Source organism: Macaca mulatta, chromosome 4 (genome assembly GCF_049350105.2).
Source record: "Macaca mulatta isolate MMU2019108-1 chromosome 4, T2T-MMU8v2.0, whole genome shotgun sequence".
Lineage (NCBI taxonomy): Eukaryota > Metazoa > Chordata > Mammalia > Primates > Cercopithecidae > Macaca > Macaca mulatta.
The window spans coordinates 121,058,390-121,079,407 of NC_133409.1; the positions used below are offsets into that span (position 1 = coordinate 121,058,390).

At 34.2% G+C, this 21,018-nt stretch overlaps 1 protein-coding gene across 2 annotated transcripts in view; it reads left to right on the forward strand.

Moving 5' to 3' along the window:
* The window catches only part of EYS (EGF-like photoreceptor maintenance factor), a 1,786,799-nt gene that overhangs the window by 1,073,700 nt on the left and 692,081 nt on the right, over positions 1-21,018 (forward strand). For both annotated transcript variants that reach the window (XM_078001263.1, XM_078001264.1), the window contains exons 24-25: positions 2,283-2,473; positions 5,350-5,441. In XM_078001263.1, coding sequence (XP_077857389.1) covers positions 2,283-2,473; positions 5,350-5,441 — 283 coding nt within the window. The remainder of the gene's footprint in view (positions 1-2,282; positions 2,474-5,349; positions 5,442-21,018) is intronic.

A 21,018-nucleotide genomic window follows, 5' to 3' on the forward strand; every position in this document is an offset into this window, starting at 1 on the left:
AAAATGAGATTTGGATGGGGACACAGAGCCAAACCATATCAATGATGTTTGATCTTAACTGGTCCACTTTTGCTCTGATTGGACCAATTTCACCTCCTGATAGCCATTCCTTTGATTGTGCTTTGTCTTCAATATCATACTAGTGGAGCCATGTTTCATCTCCTGTTACAACTCTTTAAAGACATACTTCAAGATATTATTCTTATTTGTTTAAAATTTCAATTGAAAGCTCTGTTCCTGTCTACAGCTGATTTGGGCACAACAGTTTTGACACCCACTGAGTGGAAAGTTTGCTCAACTTTAATTTTGCATTCAGAGTTGTGTAACCTGAATCAGTTGAGATGTCAGTGCTGTTGACTATTGTTTTTACTGTTAATTATTGGTCCTCTTCAATTAGGGCATGAATATGATTAATTTTTATCTTGAAAATTGATATGGATGGCCAGCCACTAAGGACTTCATCTTCAACATAGTCTTGTCTCTTCTTAAAACAAGTTTTTCACTTGTAAACTGTGAATTTCTTTGGGACATTGTCCACATACATTTTTGTAAAGCATCAGTGATTTTACCATTCTTCCACCCAGGCTTCATCATAAATTTGATATTTGTTCTTGCTTCAATTTTAACAGAATTCATGTTGTTCTGATAGGGGCTACTTTTAAACAGATGTCTTATCCTTCTTAGTAACTCAAAATAGATTCTGTTCAGACATGTTATGATGAGTGAAATTCATCTATAGTTTTTAAATAATAGATATTTTATGTGAACTTTTTGAAGACCCCCTGTATGTGATAGTTTTGTTTTGTTTTGTTTTGTTTGTCAATATTGGGTATGTTCTTGTTGTAATGTTAATATTTGAAATTATTTTATGCTCTTTCACAATTTGAATGTTAAATCAAACTGATATATGACTTTATTCTCAATTTGTTAAAATAAATGCCAGAAATCTTTAAAACAATTTCTTGTTTAAAATGTTACTGTATTATGCTTTTAACATCACCATTGAAACTCTACATGGGAAAAAAATATATGTCCCTATCATTTAACAACCGAAAAAATTAGAATGTCAAAATTGAAAGGACATTGTTAGTTTTTCAGTCATTAAGCTGTCCTTCACTAATGAACTCAGTCCTTGATTAAACACACACACAAACACACACACATATACACATGCTTTTATGTCTATGAAGTGCAAATGTTTCCTGGCAGTGTTTTGAACTTTCTTATTTCTAGTGAAAAAAATTAATTTGAGACTTAGCTGATTATTTCTTTAGAAATTGTTACAAGTTTGAAAACATAGCAAAATGAGTAATTCTAAAGCTTCATTAAAAATTCAAAATAAAGACAACACATATAGGATATAAAATTTCTTGAAGTTTTAAAGTACGGAATCAAAAATGATTATTATCCTATGATAGACAGCAAACTAAAACTCACATGGTTTTATAAATAATATTTTCTAGTAGTTATAAATAATACGTAATTTGAAAGTTTTAAAAGAGAAAGACAGCTTGAGTTGGGGAGGTCATGAAAATAGCAAAAGAAAGGAACTGGAAGAAAGGGGATATTCAAATCCATCGTTTCAGGAATCATTAGCCAAGAACAATCAATCCAGTATTTATCAAGCAAAAAAAAAAGATTTAATAATAACATAAAGTAGTTAACAACTTATTCAAAAATAAGCTAACTTGGTTTTATTAATCACATATTTATAAATGTAAGAAATTTAATCGTGAAATATTTTGCTCAAAGTGTCTTCATTTTTTTCTGAAAATCTACAGCTAATTAGAATATCATTCAGAAGGTGAAAAAGAGAGAGTTGTTAAGAAACTCATATAATTTAGAGTGTTAATACAAAAGGTTAACGATTTCTATGCTTCTTAATCTCTAGCATTCCCTCATAAACCTCCCAAATCAAATTATTAACAATACTAATCATAATTTTGTATCAATATTATATATAAAGAAGAAATAAGTACACATTTAGAAAATGTGCCCTTTTCTGTTAACGTATAACATAAAATCTAAGTAAAAGCAGTGTTGAAGAGTAATCATCTTGATTTCCTTGCCTTACAATGAGATTTCATCATGAAGCCATCAAATACAAAGAAATCATGACACAAATTCTATGACTATTCCAAAGGAAATAAGTGCCTGGGCTTGAAAGAGGCAGGAAAGAGTCATGTATGAGCCATTAGAGAAAACATATGCTATGTTAATGTGAAACCTAAGTATTGAATATTTATTTCAACCTAAATTGTATTTGCTTTCTGACTCCACAGATTTCAGTTGTGTTTGCTATTACGGAGATTCCTATCTAGAATTTCAGAATGTGGTTTTAAATCCACAAAATAACATCTCCCTAGAATTTCAGACCTTCAGCTCCTATGGACTCCTGCTCTATGTCAAACAAGACTCAAATTTAGTAGATGGATTTTTTATTCAATTGTTTATTGAAAATGGTACTTTAAAGGTAAGTTATTCAGTTCACTTAATTTTTTAAAAAATACAAAGTTGTTCTAATTATGTGCTTTATTGGTTATTTTCAAAATAAAATTTAAACTTTATATTTTATACTGATAGCCAGGATGTCTCTTCCTCTACTTTTATAATTTCTTTCTACATATATATGAACCAACAACAAAGTATTTTTTAAGCAAAAAAAATAAAATTTCATAATAATATAAAGTAGTTAACAACTTATTCAAAAAATAAGCTAACTGGGTTTCATTAATCACATATTTATAAATTTAAAAAATTTAATTGTCAGAGTATTTTGCTCAAAATGTCTCTAATTTTTTCTGGAAAATATACCTAATTAGAATATCATTCAGAAGGCAAGAGAGAGTCATTAAGAAGCTCATATAATATACAGAGAAAAATTTACACTCATACAGATAGATCAGTTTATAGATATTTAGATATTAATATTTCAAACAGTACATGATTTGAATTAACATTCATTATCTTTTTTTTCTACTTATTTTCAACTTTTCTTCTACTTCTTTATTGAGCAGTCTCCCAATTTCTTAATTTCCCAATGATAATAATTGTTACCATTTTTACAACCTTAAGGGCAGGTATAGTCTGGGAACCCCTAAGGAATCCCAAGATTTCTTTAGAGGGTCCTGAAGAGGAAACCTGTTTTCATAAGTTTTCTGTAGGCAAGGGGTGTTATTTGCCTTATTCACTTTTACTCTCATAAGTTTATACTGGAGTTTTCCAGAGGCTATATGACATGCAATGATATCCTTGCTCTAATCGCTAATGTATCATTTTATTACGTATTTTTGTATCTTAAAAATGTCTGTTGGAATATTTAGCAGTGTAAATATTGATAGACACAACCCAGTTAACAAAAACTCCTTGGGGTTCTCAATAATTATTATGAATGCAAAGGGACTGTGAGATCAAAAAGTTTGAGACTGCTGACTTTGCACTTGGTAAGCGTTATAAGAACCTTTCAAAAGTCCAAGATTATGCAGCTAATAACATTTTGAAACCAACTTTGATTTGAAAGTGCATACTCTTTTCCCAACATTATTCTACCTTAACAAATTGTCTCATATCCCTGCTCTGAATACCTGGTTTAGGGAAGTCATCCCAATTATCATTGCAATAACTCAGCACAATAAGGTAATTAACTCATATAATTCTAATATATGAAACATAATAACCGCATTTGGTCTACCATCTCTTTTATGATGTGATTTAAGTGTACATGTTGTGAATGTCCATGAAAGGATGAATGAGTTATACCTTATTATTTAAATAGGCAAATTCTCTTAGTTTGATTTCCTTTAAATGTCCATGTTTCTGAAGTAATATAATACATATACATGTAGTACCATGGCACTCCAGCCTGGGAGAAGGAGCCAAAAGAAAGCTAGACCTCATAGCCTTCATATATGATTATGTCCCAGGTATAATTCTGTGTGTTCTACTTTGACTGACTTATTTGCCCACTTGTAATATTTACTTCACAATATTTATTCATTTACCAACTTAAACCACACAAATTTGTATTGCCCCATTTTACAAGTGAGTAGATTTTAGCACAAAACACATGTGAGGTCTCAAAACTCCTAAGTAATAGAGCTGGGATTTGAACTCTGATCATCTAACTGAAGACTAAATAACCTTAAATTTTCTTAAGATGGAGACTGACAAATTACTGCAACTAAGTAAATAACAGTAATTATTATAGACGTGTAAGTATATATCCTTTCTTTTTCGTAAAACCAAAGGGAAAGAAATGCTATACCTCTCTTCACTAATTAGTTTTATAGTTCCTAAATATCTTCATTGAACCTATTGTGAATTATTTTTTTTTCTCATTTGATAGGGAAAGCAGTGGCTATCCATTAGTCTTAGTAATACATTATTTCACAAAATATTTTAACCTACAATCCTACAAGTCTCCAGTAATTCCTCCTAATGCTTCTTATTGGAGTTTTTAAAGTCAACTGACAATGAATAATCTTATAAAAGAAAGGAGTCTTTTGCAATGGCCAAATATCATAAAAAGTTAAAATATATAGCATTATATTTATCTTTGGACTACATGTGAGAGTATTTGGGTATATCTACTTAAATACAGCTAGGGGCACATGTTATGAAACACAATGCAAGTGAGTTTCTTAACACATGTGGGTTATAGATCACTTTTAGATACAATAAAAACATTAAAACCCCTCTCTGGGAAAGAATAGACATGGTAAAATCAATATACATGTAGGCACATGCTTGCTAAGAAGCTTAATAAGCCACTGTAGCACATCCATGGATTTCCTGGGGATGCTTGGTTAATCATACCTGATATAGAAAATGATTTTTCCTCTGTAGATCATAGCTTAGTTGCCATTAGCAATAATTCTGCAAATGCCAGACACCCTGATATCTCCAAAAGCTTGGAATGAATGGTTAGATTTCACAATCTTAAAGTTTCCCTTCCTGTGACATTAATATTGTCCTCTAGATTGTATTAACTACTCTTTGCCTTGCTCAACTGCTGTTATGTAAGGAAGATTCCAAGAATACTTGCTTTCTACTAGTAGAGAATGTTGCCTTTCCCAACCATGTTCCTTAGAATACTGGAAAATAATCTGGATGTGTGTGTGTACACATATATGCATGTGTATTTGTATCTATATAATACTCATATATTTGTGCATATTAATTATAGGACTTACTAGTTGTAAACCTTCAGTTATCACTTCTCTTTAAGTTTCAAACTTCATGTCTCTCCAAAGTGATGTAAAATATATTGATAAATTATAAAGTCCAGTGCAAATATAAGGTATTAATTATATGCTGAAAAACTGAGGACAAACTTTTTTTCCCCAACAGTACCACTTTTACTGTCCTGGTGAAGCAAAATTTAAAAGCATTAATACTGCTATTAGAGTGGACGACGGGCAAAAGTATACACTGCTTATCAGGTAAGATAATTATTTATTTTCCACTTAATCTCATTAAGTAGCAAAGACTATTCCTCATAATATTGTCCTTGTCATTTCAAAATTGAGGTTATACTGATTAGTATTAACATGTGCATGTGTATGCATTAGTATCTGTCAAGCTTTTCTATATATTCTAAAAAATGTACTGAGAAAATAATATAGGGATTACATTATCATTATTTGTTGTTGTTGTTGTTGTTATTGTTGTTTTTTTGAGACGGAGTCTCGCTCTGTCTCCCAGGCTGGAGTGCAGTGGCACGATCTCAGCTCACTGCAAACTCCGCCTTCCAGGTTCATGCCATTCTCCTACCTCAGCCTCCTTAGTAGCTGGGACGACAGGCGCCCACTACCACACCTGGCTAATTTTTTTGCATTTTTAGTAGAGACAGGGTTTCACCATTCACAGGATGGTCTCGATCTCCTGACCTCGTGATCCGCCCGCCTGGGCCTCCCAAAGTGCTGGGATTACAGGCGTGAGCCACCGCCCCTGGCCGGGATTATATTACCAATGAACTCGCATAAGGAGATTTACAAAAGATCCATAAAAGCCTCATATTTTTCTCATACGGCAGTTGTTAACACATAAACTTAACTGGTAATTTATTTTGATGAACAAAGTAAATTATATTCAGTGTAGAAAATGTGGCACTTCCAGAAAAGCATCAAGAAGGAAATTAAAATGGCCCACCACAATCCAGATTGAGTAATTAAGGTATATTATTAATATTTTCAAAGCTGTGTTTGAAGGTGACCCTATCCCCAAATGCTCATGAACATCTGAAATAAATCAGTTTGCCAATCTGATAAGTAAACTTCTCCTTTTTCTCATTTGATTTTTAGTAAATTTTAATTTTTAATACAGATGTAATGCTTTTTTGTTATGTGCCTTGCCTCCCTCCACCTTTTTTATTTCTTGAGTGATGCTGACAACACATACCACAGCCATAAGCTGGTATGTAGATTAAATTATTTTCTGGCAATAGATTATTCAGTAAAAGGAAATATCTATTTAAAGCCAATATAAAGGGCGGGGGGGTGGAAAGAGAGAGAGTCCTAAACAGAGACTGGGAAAAAAGTTAAATGAGAGGTTTTAAGGAAGTTCTACCTTCTTTAGGCCACAACTACCCAAATTATATTATCTAGAATACAGATTCTTACAGATAATTGACCAAAAAATAATGTATCATCAAATAAATTGAGGAAAGCCTTCATCACATCTACCCCCAACCAAAATACTCAAAATGAACATGAGCATTTTAAGAACTCTGAGATACTATTTCATAAATCATCTTGTTTCTTTTTTTTCTTAATGTTTAGTGTCACCATACTTGAAAGTGTCACAACACAGACACAAATTTAGTATCTTTCTTCACCATTTTAATCTCCTAAATAACAAATGTTGAGGGCAGTACACTTTGGAAAATGCCATCTCAGCTGAAGTAATAATTTCCCTGGGCAGGGACGACCATCATCTGTAGGGAAGCAAGTCCATGAGCTGTGGGTGGCGGTAAGAATCAAATCATGAAAGACATAGATGGACTCCTGAATAAAGCAAAATGACAGATTGGTATCATGGAGAGACACAGGGCAAACCCACAGAAACTGTCCTGGCCTCAGGCATGGTTGGAAAAGAGTAAAAAAAGTTTATTTTTTAAAAAAATCATAATTACAGTTTCTTCATCAAGAATTTATATCAAGTACTAATTGTATTATATATATGAATTTATTCCTGTAAACAATTATAATTATCTACATTTTTCAGATGCAAAACTGAAAGACAGGGAGATTAAGTACAGATAATGACATAACTAGAAAATGACACAATCTCAAAGCTGCTTTCACTCCAAAATCTGAAAGTGTGAAGTTACAGGTCCCATGAACCATGCTAGGGATATGTAATATGAATTGAATTACTGTTTTCCCCTTACCAGCAAAGAACTGCTGTATGTTCAAGATCAGGTAAAGATAAGAGTTATCAATGATGTGTCCAGGAAAAATACTAGCAGAAGAAACAACAATATTAATTAACACACACTAAACAATTACCGTGTACCATATGCTTTACACACACATAACTACATCTAATCATCATAAAACTTATAATGCCTATTTTACTAGGTTGCTGGGCTGCCATAACAAAGTATCACAGAGAAGGTGGCTCAAACAACGGTAATTAATTTTCTCACTATTCTACAGGCAATTTAATCTCACAATTACAATTTAGTCTCACAATTCTGAGATTAAAATGACAACAGGTTTGATATCTTTTGAGGTCTCCTTTTGCTTGCAGATGGCTGTATTCTCCCTGTGTCTTCACATCTGTGTCTTCACATCATCTATCCTTTGTATGTGTCTACTAATTTCCTCTTGTAATAAGATCACCAGACGCATTGGATTAAAGCCTACACTGATGACCTCATTTTAGCTTATTACTTCTTTGAAGACCCTATTTCCAAATATAGTCACATTCTCAGGTACTGATGGCTGAGACATCAACATGTTAATTTTGAGTGAAACACAATTCAGCCCGTAGCAGTCATTTTGCATATTTGAAAGCTGAGACTCATAGAAGCTGGACAACTTTCTCTATCACATTGGTTGTCAGTAAAGGAGCAAGATTAGAACCCAGATCTCCTGCCCCTTGACCTGATCATTGTTTCTACTAAACATGGACAGTTTCTATTGTTAAAGTAACAAGACATCAGTCTCTTTTAAAAGAAACATTAAATGTATAAGATGTTTTAAATCCCAAGAATACATATTTTTCACTATCCTTATTACAAAATGTCACTTTTAAGAATACTTAACCAAAAAATCACTTTCTTTTATATGACTACAATTTGGTTTCAGTTTGCATACACCGTTGCTTTTTATTTTTATCAAAAATTAGTTGATATCCTGTCTATATCTGATCTAAATAATCTGAACTCAGAAATATTTCTTCTCAGATTTTTGGTGTGTTTGAAGTAATAAAAAATTTATAGAAATATATTTTCTCCATGATTATCATCTATAAAGTACAAGAGTGAAGCTCCATTAATTTTATTTTTCTGTATCTTTAAAACATAGTCCTGGGGAAAGAAAGTCAAAACCCTAAATTGTGAGTTGAATACAATTCACGAATTGTTGCAGCTAAAATGTTTTGACCATTAACATATTCTTATAAGTAAAGGTAAATGGTGTGCATACAATTCACCCCAATTTTACCCTCTTTTATTTTGTTATTGTTGAAATAAGTCTTTCCTCTTGAAAATGAATATAGGAGAAGGGTCTTGACTTACATACTCGTATAGAACTGTGAAGGAAAAGGACAGCAAAATTGTGCTAGGCCCATGATGAAGATTTTTTCTCAGAAAAAGCGGAACAAATATGCTCTATGAAAAAGTAACCTGGCTCATTATTTTTGAGAACAAGGAAAGACAAGCTGTTCTGCAGAGCAGGACGGCCCTTTTAAAAAAGAAATGTGTGATTGCTTAAAATAACAAAAGCAGGAAGGAAAATATGGAGTGCTTAAAATCAGGTGAAATATACTTTGGCATAATAAAGATACTAAAAGCACACACACTAAAAATTATTTTAGTGAGAAATTAACTATAGCTGGTGCTCATATTTTAATGAAAGGGACAGTCAAAATGGGATAAAGCAGTAAAGTTAGAATGCGGAAAAATAGCATAGAGTATGTCATGAAGCAAAATGCAAATGGGTGAGCATTTGTCACTCCACTGTTGAACACTGCCAGGTAAAACATTAAGGTAGAAGGGGATGAGAAGCTGAAGATAGTGGCACAGGTATTTTCTGTAAAACACAAATGTGAGAGTCTGATGTTATATTTTATTCGTGTCTGTTGGTGTAGTTATAATAATTATGCATGTGTATTGTATTAAGTTATTAATATACTATACACTACTTGTAATCATTGCATATATTACACTATAATATATATTACATTATAATTATATACTAAAGCATAATTATATTAATATAATAATTGAGTTTGGTTTTAATAACAAGTGTTTTTTGGGTTTTTGTTTCTTTTTTTTCTATTTAAAGTCACTGCTTAACTTCTACCTTATCCTTAAAGAAGGGTAGAATTTGGCATTAAAATATAGAGTTAAGACCGGGCGCGGTGGCTCAAGCCTGTAATCCCAGCACTTTGGGAGGCTGAGGCGGGCAGATCACGAGGTCAGGAGATCGAGACCATCCTGGCTAACACGGTGAAACCCCAACTCTACTAAAAAATACAAAACAAAAAACAAACAAAAAAAAAAACACTAGCCGGGCGAGGTGGCGGGCGCCTGTAGTCCCAGCTACTCGGGAGGCTGAGGCAGGAGAATGGCGTGAACCCGGGAGGCGGAGCTTGCAGTGAGCCGAGATAAGGCCACTGCACTCCAGCCTGGGCGACAGAGCGAGACTCCAACTCAAAAAAGAAAAAAAAAAAGTACATAATTAGCCAGGCATGGTGGCACATGCCTGTAATCCCAGCTACTCGGGAGACTGAGGCAGGAGAATGGTGTAAACCCGGGAGGCGGAGCTTGCAGTGAGATGAGATCTGGCCACTGCACTCCAGCCCGGGTGACAGAGCGAGACTCCATCTCCAAAAAAAAAAAAAAAAAAAAAAAAAAGATAGAGTTAAGTTAGGCTTTTATGACCTCCTCGACTACGGGATTTTAGATTTTTCTAAATGTCTACCAATTAAAAATACTGCCATTAACTTAAAAAAATTCCTTTATTTGTTGCCTTACATTTAAGCTCTGAGTCAAAATCCTAATTTGTAAGTAATTCGCAAACACTCTGTCAGTTATAAAACTATCTCATGGAGAATTTACTGGTTTGACTCTTTGGGAGCAGGTGGCTCCTATTCTACAAACTCTGCAAAGCCAAATAACCTAGAACAAATGAGAACATCTTTAGTTATCCTTGAGATAATAATTTACCAGTTTTGTTTATGTACAGTCATCCATATGCATTGGATACAATAAATCATTGCATTAGATATGCAATAAATTGCAAAGCATTTTGAAAAAGGGCATATGATTTATATAAACAGTAAATGACGTGTCACTTTAGAAGACTGACATGTACCAATGAAATCCACACATTGGCAGATATTTTCTCAAGTGATATAGAACTAGATACAAAGCCTGAATGTCATTATATTAATTTGTTAGATGATAATAGGAGAAGGGTGTTCCTTAACTAAGTACTGGTATCAAAAGAAGAGAGGAAGGAAATAATTTGAGATCATTTAGGTAGGAGGGAATGAGAATCGGGTATGAAAATGCAATAGTAGTAAGGCTGTACAGGTCATCAAATGCCATAGTAAGAACTGTGAACTACATCGCATGCAATAGAGTCTTACTGGAGGATATTTAAGAGATCAGATAAATAATCTAAGGAATACTCACTTTCCTTAATAGGGTAGGCTAATCTACAGTACACAATAGGCGCTAAGTGTCTGGACTTCTCCAGATCCACTCTACAGCTCGTTTCCCGTTTCTTTCTACACTGGTCCTCTGAGACTTACCTGTGTGGATTAAATTAGTGGGCTCTTTTATGGAATAAATTGGGTTTTCACAAAATTTATGCATTGAAGTGTTAACCCTCAGCAGCTCAGAACATATGCTTATGGCTACAGAGTCATTACAGAGGTAATCATGTTAAAATGGATTCATCAGGGTGGGCCTTAACAAAATATAACTGGTGTTCTTATAAAAAGAGGAAATTAGGACACAGAGAGAGACCCAGACAGAAGGTAGACACCATGAAGACAGAAGACAGCCACCTTCAAGCCAAGGAGAAAGATCTGGAACAGATCCTTTCCTCATAGCAAAAAAATAGGGAGGCAGGAGGGTAAAGCCTGAATGTGTATTCCTTTGACCTTGTGTTGTGTCCCATGGGCTGGTTCTCTCCCTGAAGTCAAGGTCTTTGCTCCTGGCAAATGGCTGTCTACTCTGTTCTGATAACTTCTCTCTTCCTCTAGTCTTTAGATGTAGAGGTAGTGTCAGAGCAACTATGTTGTGGTCCTGGTATTCTGTACTATCCTTTGTGGCTTTTCTATTCTCTGACCACATCTTTGTGAAAAGTTCATTTATTTAACCTTACTCAAATTGTATTAGTTGAAGTGTTCCACGTATATTCTGCTGAGAACATGAGTCTCCACCAGTCAGTATGCTGAAGGACGGGTGAAAGGCTTAATGGGGAAGGACTAGAAGTGGCAAATACCACCCCTTTCTGCATTCTGTTGGCTAGAGATTAGTCACATGGGGACACTTCATGACAAGGGAAGCTGGAAAAGGTTTTCTAGGTTTACACCCACGAGGAAGAGTACATCAGCTAAAACAATGTGGAAAAAACAAGATGAGAATTATTTCTATAAGGGAAAATATGATAACTGTCAATCTTTAGGGTAAAAACAAAAAAAATCAGTAAACACAATTTATAACACTTAGTAGTTGAATTGGAACCAAAGTGTTCATATTTCTTTTATTCTTGGTTTTAAGTGATTTATTGCATTGCTTATAAAGTATGTACTGATATATATGCTATTTATCTATTAAATAATTATAACTTCATCAGAATGCATGCCATGTCAGATTACATGTTATAAATAATTGCCTCTTTCTACTATCTATTACTTAAACTACTCCAGGATTCACCCAGCGTACTAGTGCATAATGCCTAGGAATGAAAAATTGTTTTATCGTCACATCATATACCTTCTTATGTGTTTGAGTGGTAGAAAATATTATAAAAATGCAGCAAATTGTGCATTCAAAACACAGAACAGTCTGAAAGAAACCACTAATTTTGTAACAATTGGAACAAAGACAATAGAAACATTATCACTATAGTAAGCAAGCATCCAAGTTTTTCACTTCATTTGGAAGATATTAAGAATGAAACCAAGAATAGGACATGTGTCAATTAGAGCAGGAACACTTTGGCTCAGAGTGCTGGAAAATCAGTGAAGTGGAAACAAACAAACAAAAATTATCTATTTAGCCACTTTCCCAAAAATAATTTTTTTTTATTGAAATGTGTACATTATCCCATTAATCTTTTAATTAACCCCTGTCAGTAGTATCAAGAAAAAAATGACCATGGAATACTGATTTTACTTTAACTTGAACAAAATAAAAAATGAACAATTAATTTTCATTTTACATAATTACTCAACCAAGGAAATGTTCCTGTAACATAAACCTATTTTTCTCTTCCTTTCCAAGTGGTATATATTCCTTTAACACAAAAGATAGAGTAGGAGTGAAATTTCATCATTTAACTTGGGAAAAGAGGATTTTAAAATGTAACCTACATAGGCCAGTTAATTAGAATAGACATTAACCATGTTTAAGTTTTTTTTTTTTCTTTTTTGAGACAGTGTTTCAAAAAAGAATCCTACTCTATCACCCAGGCTGGAATGCAGTGGTGCTACCTCGGCTCACTGAAACCTCCACCTCTGTGGTTTAAGCAATTCTCCTTCTTCAACCTCCGGAGTAGCTGGGATTACAGATGCCTGCCACCATGCTCGGCTAATTTTTGTAATTTTAGTAGAGACAGGGTTTCACCATGTTGGCCAGGCTGGTCTCGAACTCCTGACCTCAAGTGATCCACCCACCTTGGCCTCCCAAAGTGCTGGGATTACAGGCCTGAGCCACTGCACCTGGCCTGTAATTTTTAATTCAATTTATTCCAGTGCTCTGATAAATTGGTTACCAATCACCTTTTACGGGCTATTTTTAAAGACAAATTAAAATAATTATAGATTTTAAAGTAGGACATTTCCCATCATTTTACTTGAAAACATATTACCTATTACAAAATTACTGAAATTAATCTAATAAAATATACTGCTATTATCAACACTGCTAGTCAACTCAGAGGAGCATAGAGTAGTTTTGGTTTTACTTGATGCATCCATTTAATGTCAGAGTTTTGGGGGTTTTTTCTCTTTAGAAAAAGATATTTGTTATTATGCTATGGAAGTTCAGCTGAAATTATGCAGCTGATGTCAGTCTAGAAGTCATCTGTACCTCAAGAGTTTTGAGAGTATTTTTGGTTGGATTTTGATCAAAAAGGGCAGATGTTAACAAAAAGAAGCACATAGCAGGCTGCATTTACGTGGAATTACTGGGAAGCTATTGTATCCAGGTATTTTATCATATATCCAGAATATAAAAATTCAAAGTGTACACAAGTCAAAGACCTGAGTCTTATTCTTTCAGAAAAAATAATTTCAAAATATATTTTGAAAGCACTTTTTAAAGCAAGATAATATAGGCTAGAAATAGACAAGATCATAAAGTATAATTGGCTTCTTTCTGCCAATGCATGCTTTTAGTAAGAACTGGATCATGGCAATTTAGTGACATCTACTGAGTCATACAAATGTATGTCCTTTAGAGGCTCAACAACTTATGGAAACAAAGATTAGCATATCATAGGTATAGGCTTCAACAGGTATCCACTAGTTACTCATGTCCTTTAATTTTACCTGAAATATGTCTTGTTTTTGATGATTTATTTACTCTAACCTGATAAGAGAAGTTCTAGTATAAATGACTTACAGTTAAAATTTCTACTTATATCTTTCTGCTGCATAGGATTCACTTGATTCAGCTTTAATTCTAGCTTGCCTCATTTTTCTCTTATCTTTGCCAAGAGGTGAACTGTCTGTTATGCTAATATAAACATATTGAAAACAAACTGAAAGTGGACAGTTTATAATTTTAGTATTTCATATGAGAAAACAGAGATGAAAAAATATCCTTGCTAAAAAATAAAACATGGTTATATTAATCATATTTTTAGAAAACCTTCCTATAAGATATTTCAGTATAAATATAAAAATAAAGATTATGGTTATCTTAAGAGAAACTTGCAATATTGAAGGCAATTATTGAATGATAAATTTTAATTCTTATTAACTTGTATTACGATCCAGTTGAGTGCATTTTGAAATGCTAGATATATGATACTCTGAATTTAAGTCTTTAAAATGTTTCTTGTAGAACACCATAGGGTAATTAGTATACTGAATCAAAAAATGTCAGAAAATTCAAATTTGGAAAGTCAGTTGTGTTATGAGAGGTAAACTCGCTTTTGAGAAACATTTAGAATAATCATTATTATTTCAGAAAATTAATGCTTAATTCAAGTCATTTTATAAACACTATCAAATTCCTTTCCCAGTTTGAAAAGAATATATCCTACTTCATTAAGTGTTACTTCTTAAGTTTCTTCTATTAATGAAAACTTATTTGTGAAAAGGAATTCTGAAGTATACATTGTCATGCGTGTCCATGTGAAGAGACCACCAAACAGGCTTTGTGTGAGCAACATGGCTGTTTATTTCACCTGGGTACAGACAGGCTGAGTCCAAAAAGAGAGTCAGGGAAGGGAGATAAGGGTGGGGCCGTTTTATAAGATTTGGGTAGGTAAAGGAAAATTACAGTCAAAGGGGGGTTGTTCTCTGGTGGGCAGGAGTGGGGGTTACAAGGTGCTCAGTGGGGGAGCTTTTTGAGCCAGGATGAGCCAGGAAGAGGAATTTCACAAGATAATATCATCGCTTCAGGCAAGGACCGGCCATTTTCACTTCTTTTGTGGTGGAATGTCATCAGTTAAGGCGAGGCAGGGCATTTGCACTTCTTTTGTGATTCTTCGGTTACTTCAGGCCATCCGGGCATATACGTGCAAGTCACAGGGGATGCGATGGCTTGGCTTGGGCTCAGAGGCCTGACATACATAATAATTGCTTTCACGTGCTTTCTCATTTTATGTTCATTGAGGTGACTTCAGAATCAAACGTCAAGCCCATATTCGTTTCCTTCAGTTGTGTATTATCAGGGTTACAATGAATAATATACTTTTGTTTACATCAAATCTTCTCAAAAAGAATAGAAAAATATCTTTTTGTTATATGGCCTTTTCAGATATATAATGAGAGCATATTGAAGGTAGCAAGCTTCAAGTTAAATCAATACAATAGCAAACTTAAGTTTCAAAGCATTGTAATTAGGAAGTATGGCACACTTTCAAAAGGGTCTTCACAGTTAATTGACTAGAGCGCACATAGAATAATGCGGTCTGTATATCATTTAGCTTATATACATCAGTCTCTCCCCAAATTGACATTCTCTATAGTTGTTGGTTATCTGCTGCTTTGGTATACTCTCTGTTATGACCTTGCAGGTTGCTTTAATTGTTAAAGCCTCATTGATCACCACATGTCAATAAAAATGAATACATTAAGTCCATATCCACAGATTCACTAGCAGAATACTTCTAGGAACCACTGAGATGTAAATTCCTAGATAATCCTGTCAGATATATTTATTTGTAAGGGAACTAATCATTAATGACTGATTATCATGGCTGTAATAAAACACAATGCTAATGAAATTTGCCCAAATTTAAGCTAAAAGAAAAATTGATCTAGTTATTTTACACTTGATAGCCAAAAGGCTAAGAAGAAATGATCTAGTATTTTTTCTTTTTTTTTAGAAAAAGCTTTGTGAAATTTTCATAACTATCATTTGAAACAACGCAATAATACTATACAAAATGATTCATGTATATAATTGACTAAATAATAACTAGAAATATTGATTCTGTAATTACCAGAAACAGAATAATTCTAAAAAAGTCCAAAGAGTTCAGCATAGCTGGAAACTTCCATTTGAAAACTGTGGATACTCATGGCATGATAAGTTGCTTTTAGGAGAAGTTTAGAATAGAATGGTCCCAAATCTGAAGGACAAGTTTTAAGACAAATAGTTTATTCCTCTTGCTACTTGAAGGACTTGACCCAATTCTGTCCAAAGTCAACCCCTCCACCAACCCCTAGACTCCATCCCTTTTCACAATTTCAAGGACTTCTCTTCTTCAGGATCACCTTTATTTTCTTGTATTATCCATCTTTTTCTCTCTGCTGGACCATTTCCAAAAAAAAAAAAAAAGGAAAAAGGCTTTAAAATTTCTCAGCTGCAACACAGCACCTCTCAAGATCTTATATTACTTTGATTCTGTTACTCTTAAATGCCAACATGTCAAAAGTTGCCACATATGAGGTTTTGATTTTGTTACCTGTTATTATTCAATCTAATCCAATCTGGTATCCATGTTCTCATAACTGACACAGCTTTTGTTAATGTCACCTGTGAGTAGAGAGTTTTATCATTTAAACTAATAAATATTTAAAAATAAAGAGTTGTTAGTTATGACCGTGGGACAACATGTACAAACAGAAACTGTAAGACAGTTTCTGACAATGTGAGACGATGGTCACTCCATGTAACCTTCATGTTGACAAAGCCAATTTTTTTTCTTCATTGTTCTAAGCACTTTAGTGAATACACTCTATCTTCTTGAAATAATTTTCTATGTCTGCTTCAAAAAGAGTAAGTTGTTGATGTTTCTCCTATCTCAGTGACCAATTTTATTTCTCTCTTTTTTTCTTTCTTTTTTTTTTTTTTTTTTTTTTTTGACGGAGTCTTGCTCTGTCACCTGTGCTGGAGTGCAGTGGCACGATCTTGGCTCACTGTAAGCTCCTCCTCCCGGGGTTCACGCCATTCTCCTGCCTTAGCCTCCCGAGTAGCTGGGACCACAGGTGCCCTCCACCAGGCCCGGCAAATTTTTTTTTTTTTTTTTTTTTTAGTAGAGACACGGTTTCATCATGTTAGCCAGGATCGTCTGGATCTCCTGACCTTGTGATCCGCCCACCTCAGCCTCCCAAAGTGCTGGGATTTACAGGCGTGAGCCACCGCGCCCGGTCTTTTCTTTCTCTTTTTACACCTGTTCCAGCATGGACCTTTCTTATGAATTTCAGACTAATCTATCCAAACACCTAATATTTTCTCTTGTATGCCTCATCTGTATCTTAAATTTAACATATCCAAAATACAATTCCTGGTCTCCTACCCCTAACATCGCTATTCTACTTTCCTTTCCTTCCTTCCTTCCCCACTCACATATCCCTCCATGGCCTTTCCTGTCTCAGCATCTCAGCAAATAACACTGTTGTCTACCTATGTAATCAAAGTCATCTTTTACTCTTACCAGTTGGCTCTTTATATTCAAGCCTTTCAGAAAGTCTTTTTCAACATTTCATCTTACATCTACTTATTTTTCTCTCTCATCTCTGAAATAATCATGGTCAAAAAGCTTCCTTTTTTTTTTTTTTTTTTTGAGTTGGAGTTTCACTCTTGTTGCCCAGGCTGGAGTGCAATGGAATGATCTTGGCTCGCTGCAACCTCCGACTCCCAGGTTCAAGGGATTCTCCTGCCTCAGCCTCCCGAGTAGCTGGGATTACAGGCAGACACCACCACACCCGGCTAATTTTGTATTTTTAGTAGAGACAGGGTTTTGCCGTGTGGGCCAGACTGATCTCAAACTCCTGACTTTGGGTAATCCAGCCGCCTCGGCTTCCCAAAGTGCTGGGATTACACATGTGAGCCACCACACCTGGTTGCTTCCATCATTTTTAATCTGGGCTGTGGTAGTTCTCCCTTGCCTACTTCTCAACATTGTAGCCACTATGGCCAGGGTGTTTTTAAAAAAACTTATTAAATCAAATCACTTCTCTGTTTGAAGGTTTTTCAGTGACTTACTTGTACTCTGAAAATAAAATCCAGACTCCTTGTCATTGCCAACAAGACCCTGCATGTTTGGGGTCCTGCCTGTGTTCCTCGACCTCACCCAATACCTGACTTCCTCCCTCTCACACGCTCCATTCACTTTGACATTCCATTACTTCTAGGGCTCTCTGAAATGCTTTTTACCCCAGAGCTCTTAATCTCACTGTTTCTTCCAAGTGGAATATTGTGTCGTTTTCAGTATTTTTCTCTTCTTCTGTCCCCACATTGGTTCCATGTGGCCTCCTTCTTCTTCTTCTTCAAGTTTTAGGTTAAAAGTCATCTCTAGAGGTAAACCCTCCTTAACTGTTCCATCTAAAAGTTTTCCTCTCAAGTTATCTGTTATAGCACCTACTTTCATTTTATATTTACTTGTTTTACTCACTGATTTTCTATATTCCTAACCAGACTGTAAGCTTCATATGTTCAGGGATTTCTCTGTCTTCTTCCCAGGTGAATACACCCCTAGAACCTAGCATGTATCTGGGGCATAACTAGTTGATTAATAAATAAATATTAAATAATGAATGAAAGGCAGGGATGAAACTTGATTTCACATTCAAAGGTGGGCAGTTATTGGAGAGGAGAGAAAAGTAGCACAGGAAGACATGCAATCTTAGAGTGAGCAACGTCTGTTGTCTTAAAAATAAGCAGGGTTTGCAGTGAAATAAAGCAGATGCAGTTTGGAGCAGCCATGAAAATCAGAAGTTCTGTTTCAGTAGGATCTCTAGGCTGTCTAACTACTTAGACATAGTCACAAATATTTTTTTCTCCAGAGTTGCATGACATTATTTGCATGCTCACAATAACCTGGGTAGAAATCTAGTACATCATAGGTATTGAATAAAATATTGTTAATAAAATATCAGTGTTTTAAATGAGTCTTCCTTTCTCAAATATCTTAAAATATTTTCTGTTTTTAAACAGATGCCTATGAAGTTTACTGGATGTTTTATATCTGTGTACATATTTTAAGTAGGTTGTAAATTGTCAAAAATATGAAAACAGAGTTAATTTAGCTGAGTTATCACTACTGTGGTTATTTTAAATAGATAAAATCATTAACTCATCTTAACTTTTGAGTCAAACTTTATCTCATAATATTTTATAGTTGAAGAATATGTTAATTATTGAATTACTTTCTCACTAAAATAGAAACTTCATTTTATTCAAATGGTTGAAAATTTTAGGATAGTGTTTAAAAAATAATGCAAAATGAAAGGTTAAGTGCTAAAATAAACATTTTCTTCCATGAAATGTTGGCATTTAAAATAATCAAAAGTGATGTGTTCATATTAAGTTTATTTACAAGCAACTTAAGTAACGTGACCCTTTCAGAATTATACAAATGAGATTGCCATTGGTGATCTCATTGGCAACGCTGAAGAATTACTATTTTCCCCCCAAGACGGAGAGGCTTGCTCTGTCATCCAGGCTGGAGTACAGTGGTGCAATCTCAACTCACTGCAACCTCCGCCTTCCAGGTTCAAGCAATTATCCTGCCTCTGCCTCCTGAGTAGCTGGAATTACAAACACGCACCACCATGCCTGACTAGTGTTTGTATTCTTAGTAGAGACAGGGTTTCACCATGTTGGCCAGGCTGATCTCGAACTCTTGATCTTGTGATCCGCCTGCCTCGGCCAAGAATTTGATTTCTTAACATATCTGTGAAAGGAAAGCGATTCCTTTATTAGTATTGTATCACCTCAAGAGGCATGACTATTCTGTAATGTTAGAAAACACTACCTCCTACATGTCTGTCAGTAATAAGAACTAATTAGAAACATTGTATATATTTCAATTTGAATATACTCAACTTATAGTTAAAATGTTTAGCTGTCTGAATTTGAAATGGACATTGATTTTACAACTAGGAAATTAAATTGCTTAATGGTCTAGATTTGATGGTTTCAAATTAATCTGTATAGCATCTTACTTGAAATGAAACTGGTTATACAATTGAATTGACTTCCTTTCCAATCAGTTTTCATATCAATAATGGTTAATCTACAAAGAGAAAATACTCTACAATTAAAATCTGAGTACTTTCAGAGTGAAAACTTCGCTTATTCTTTTTTATATTCTCAAGATCTAACAAAATGCTTTGCAAAAAAATCAGTAAATCCTTACTGAATGATTAATAGAATGAATGAATGAATGAATGAATGAATAACATATTTACAAAATAGTCATTCAACAATTTCAGAACAAAATTATTGAAAAGAAAAAACAAAAAATAAAAAAGAAAGTATTTTATATGCCTATAGTCCTAATTGACATGTATTACATTTTAAAAGACAGTTATAAAATGGTGTCTATATAAATTGAACTATCTATTACTCACATTATTATTCTGAAGGAAAAATCTACACTACAAATGAAAGTAATGAATACTCTCAGATACACTTGTAAGGTGACAGGAATATTAAACCAAGTGGTAGCACAAGGTGAACATAGACATTATGTTCATAATAATTAACCTCTCACTCCATCGTTGTAAGAACAATTAAGACCAAATGTATTAATAGGTTCTATTACACTAATGTGATGATAATAATCATGTGAAGATTACTTCTGAGACTCTTCTAATAAAAAAAGCAAAACAGGATTCAAAGATAACACTAAGAACGTATTTTTATACTCAACCAATTGAGCCCTCACAACAGAAAGTTCCATGTTTCCTCCCTGATGCATCCCAGCCATTCCAATTGACCAAATACCCTGAGGTTTTAAGGTGCAAAGGTTCTCAGCAGATTTAGAATAGCAATATGATCTAACAGCTCTTATCCACCATTGACCTTATTTCTTGCTACAAAGTAGAACATACATATTTATCCATATTCCAAGAGGGATAGGCCCTTGGCTTGTCTGTATCTCTTTCAGCACTGCACAAATGCCCCACACTTTTTTGCCTAATGGAATA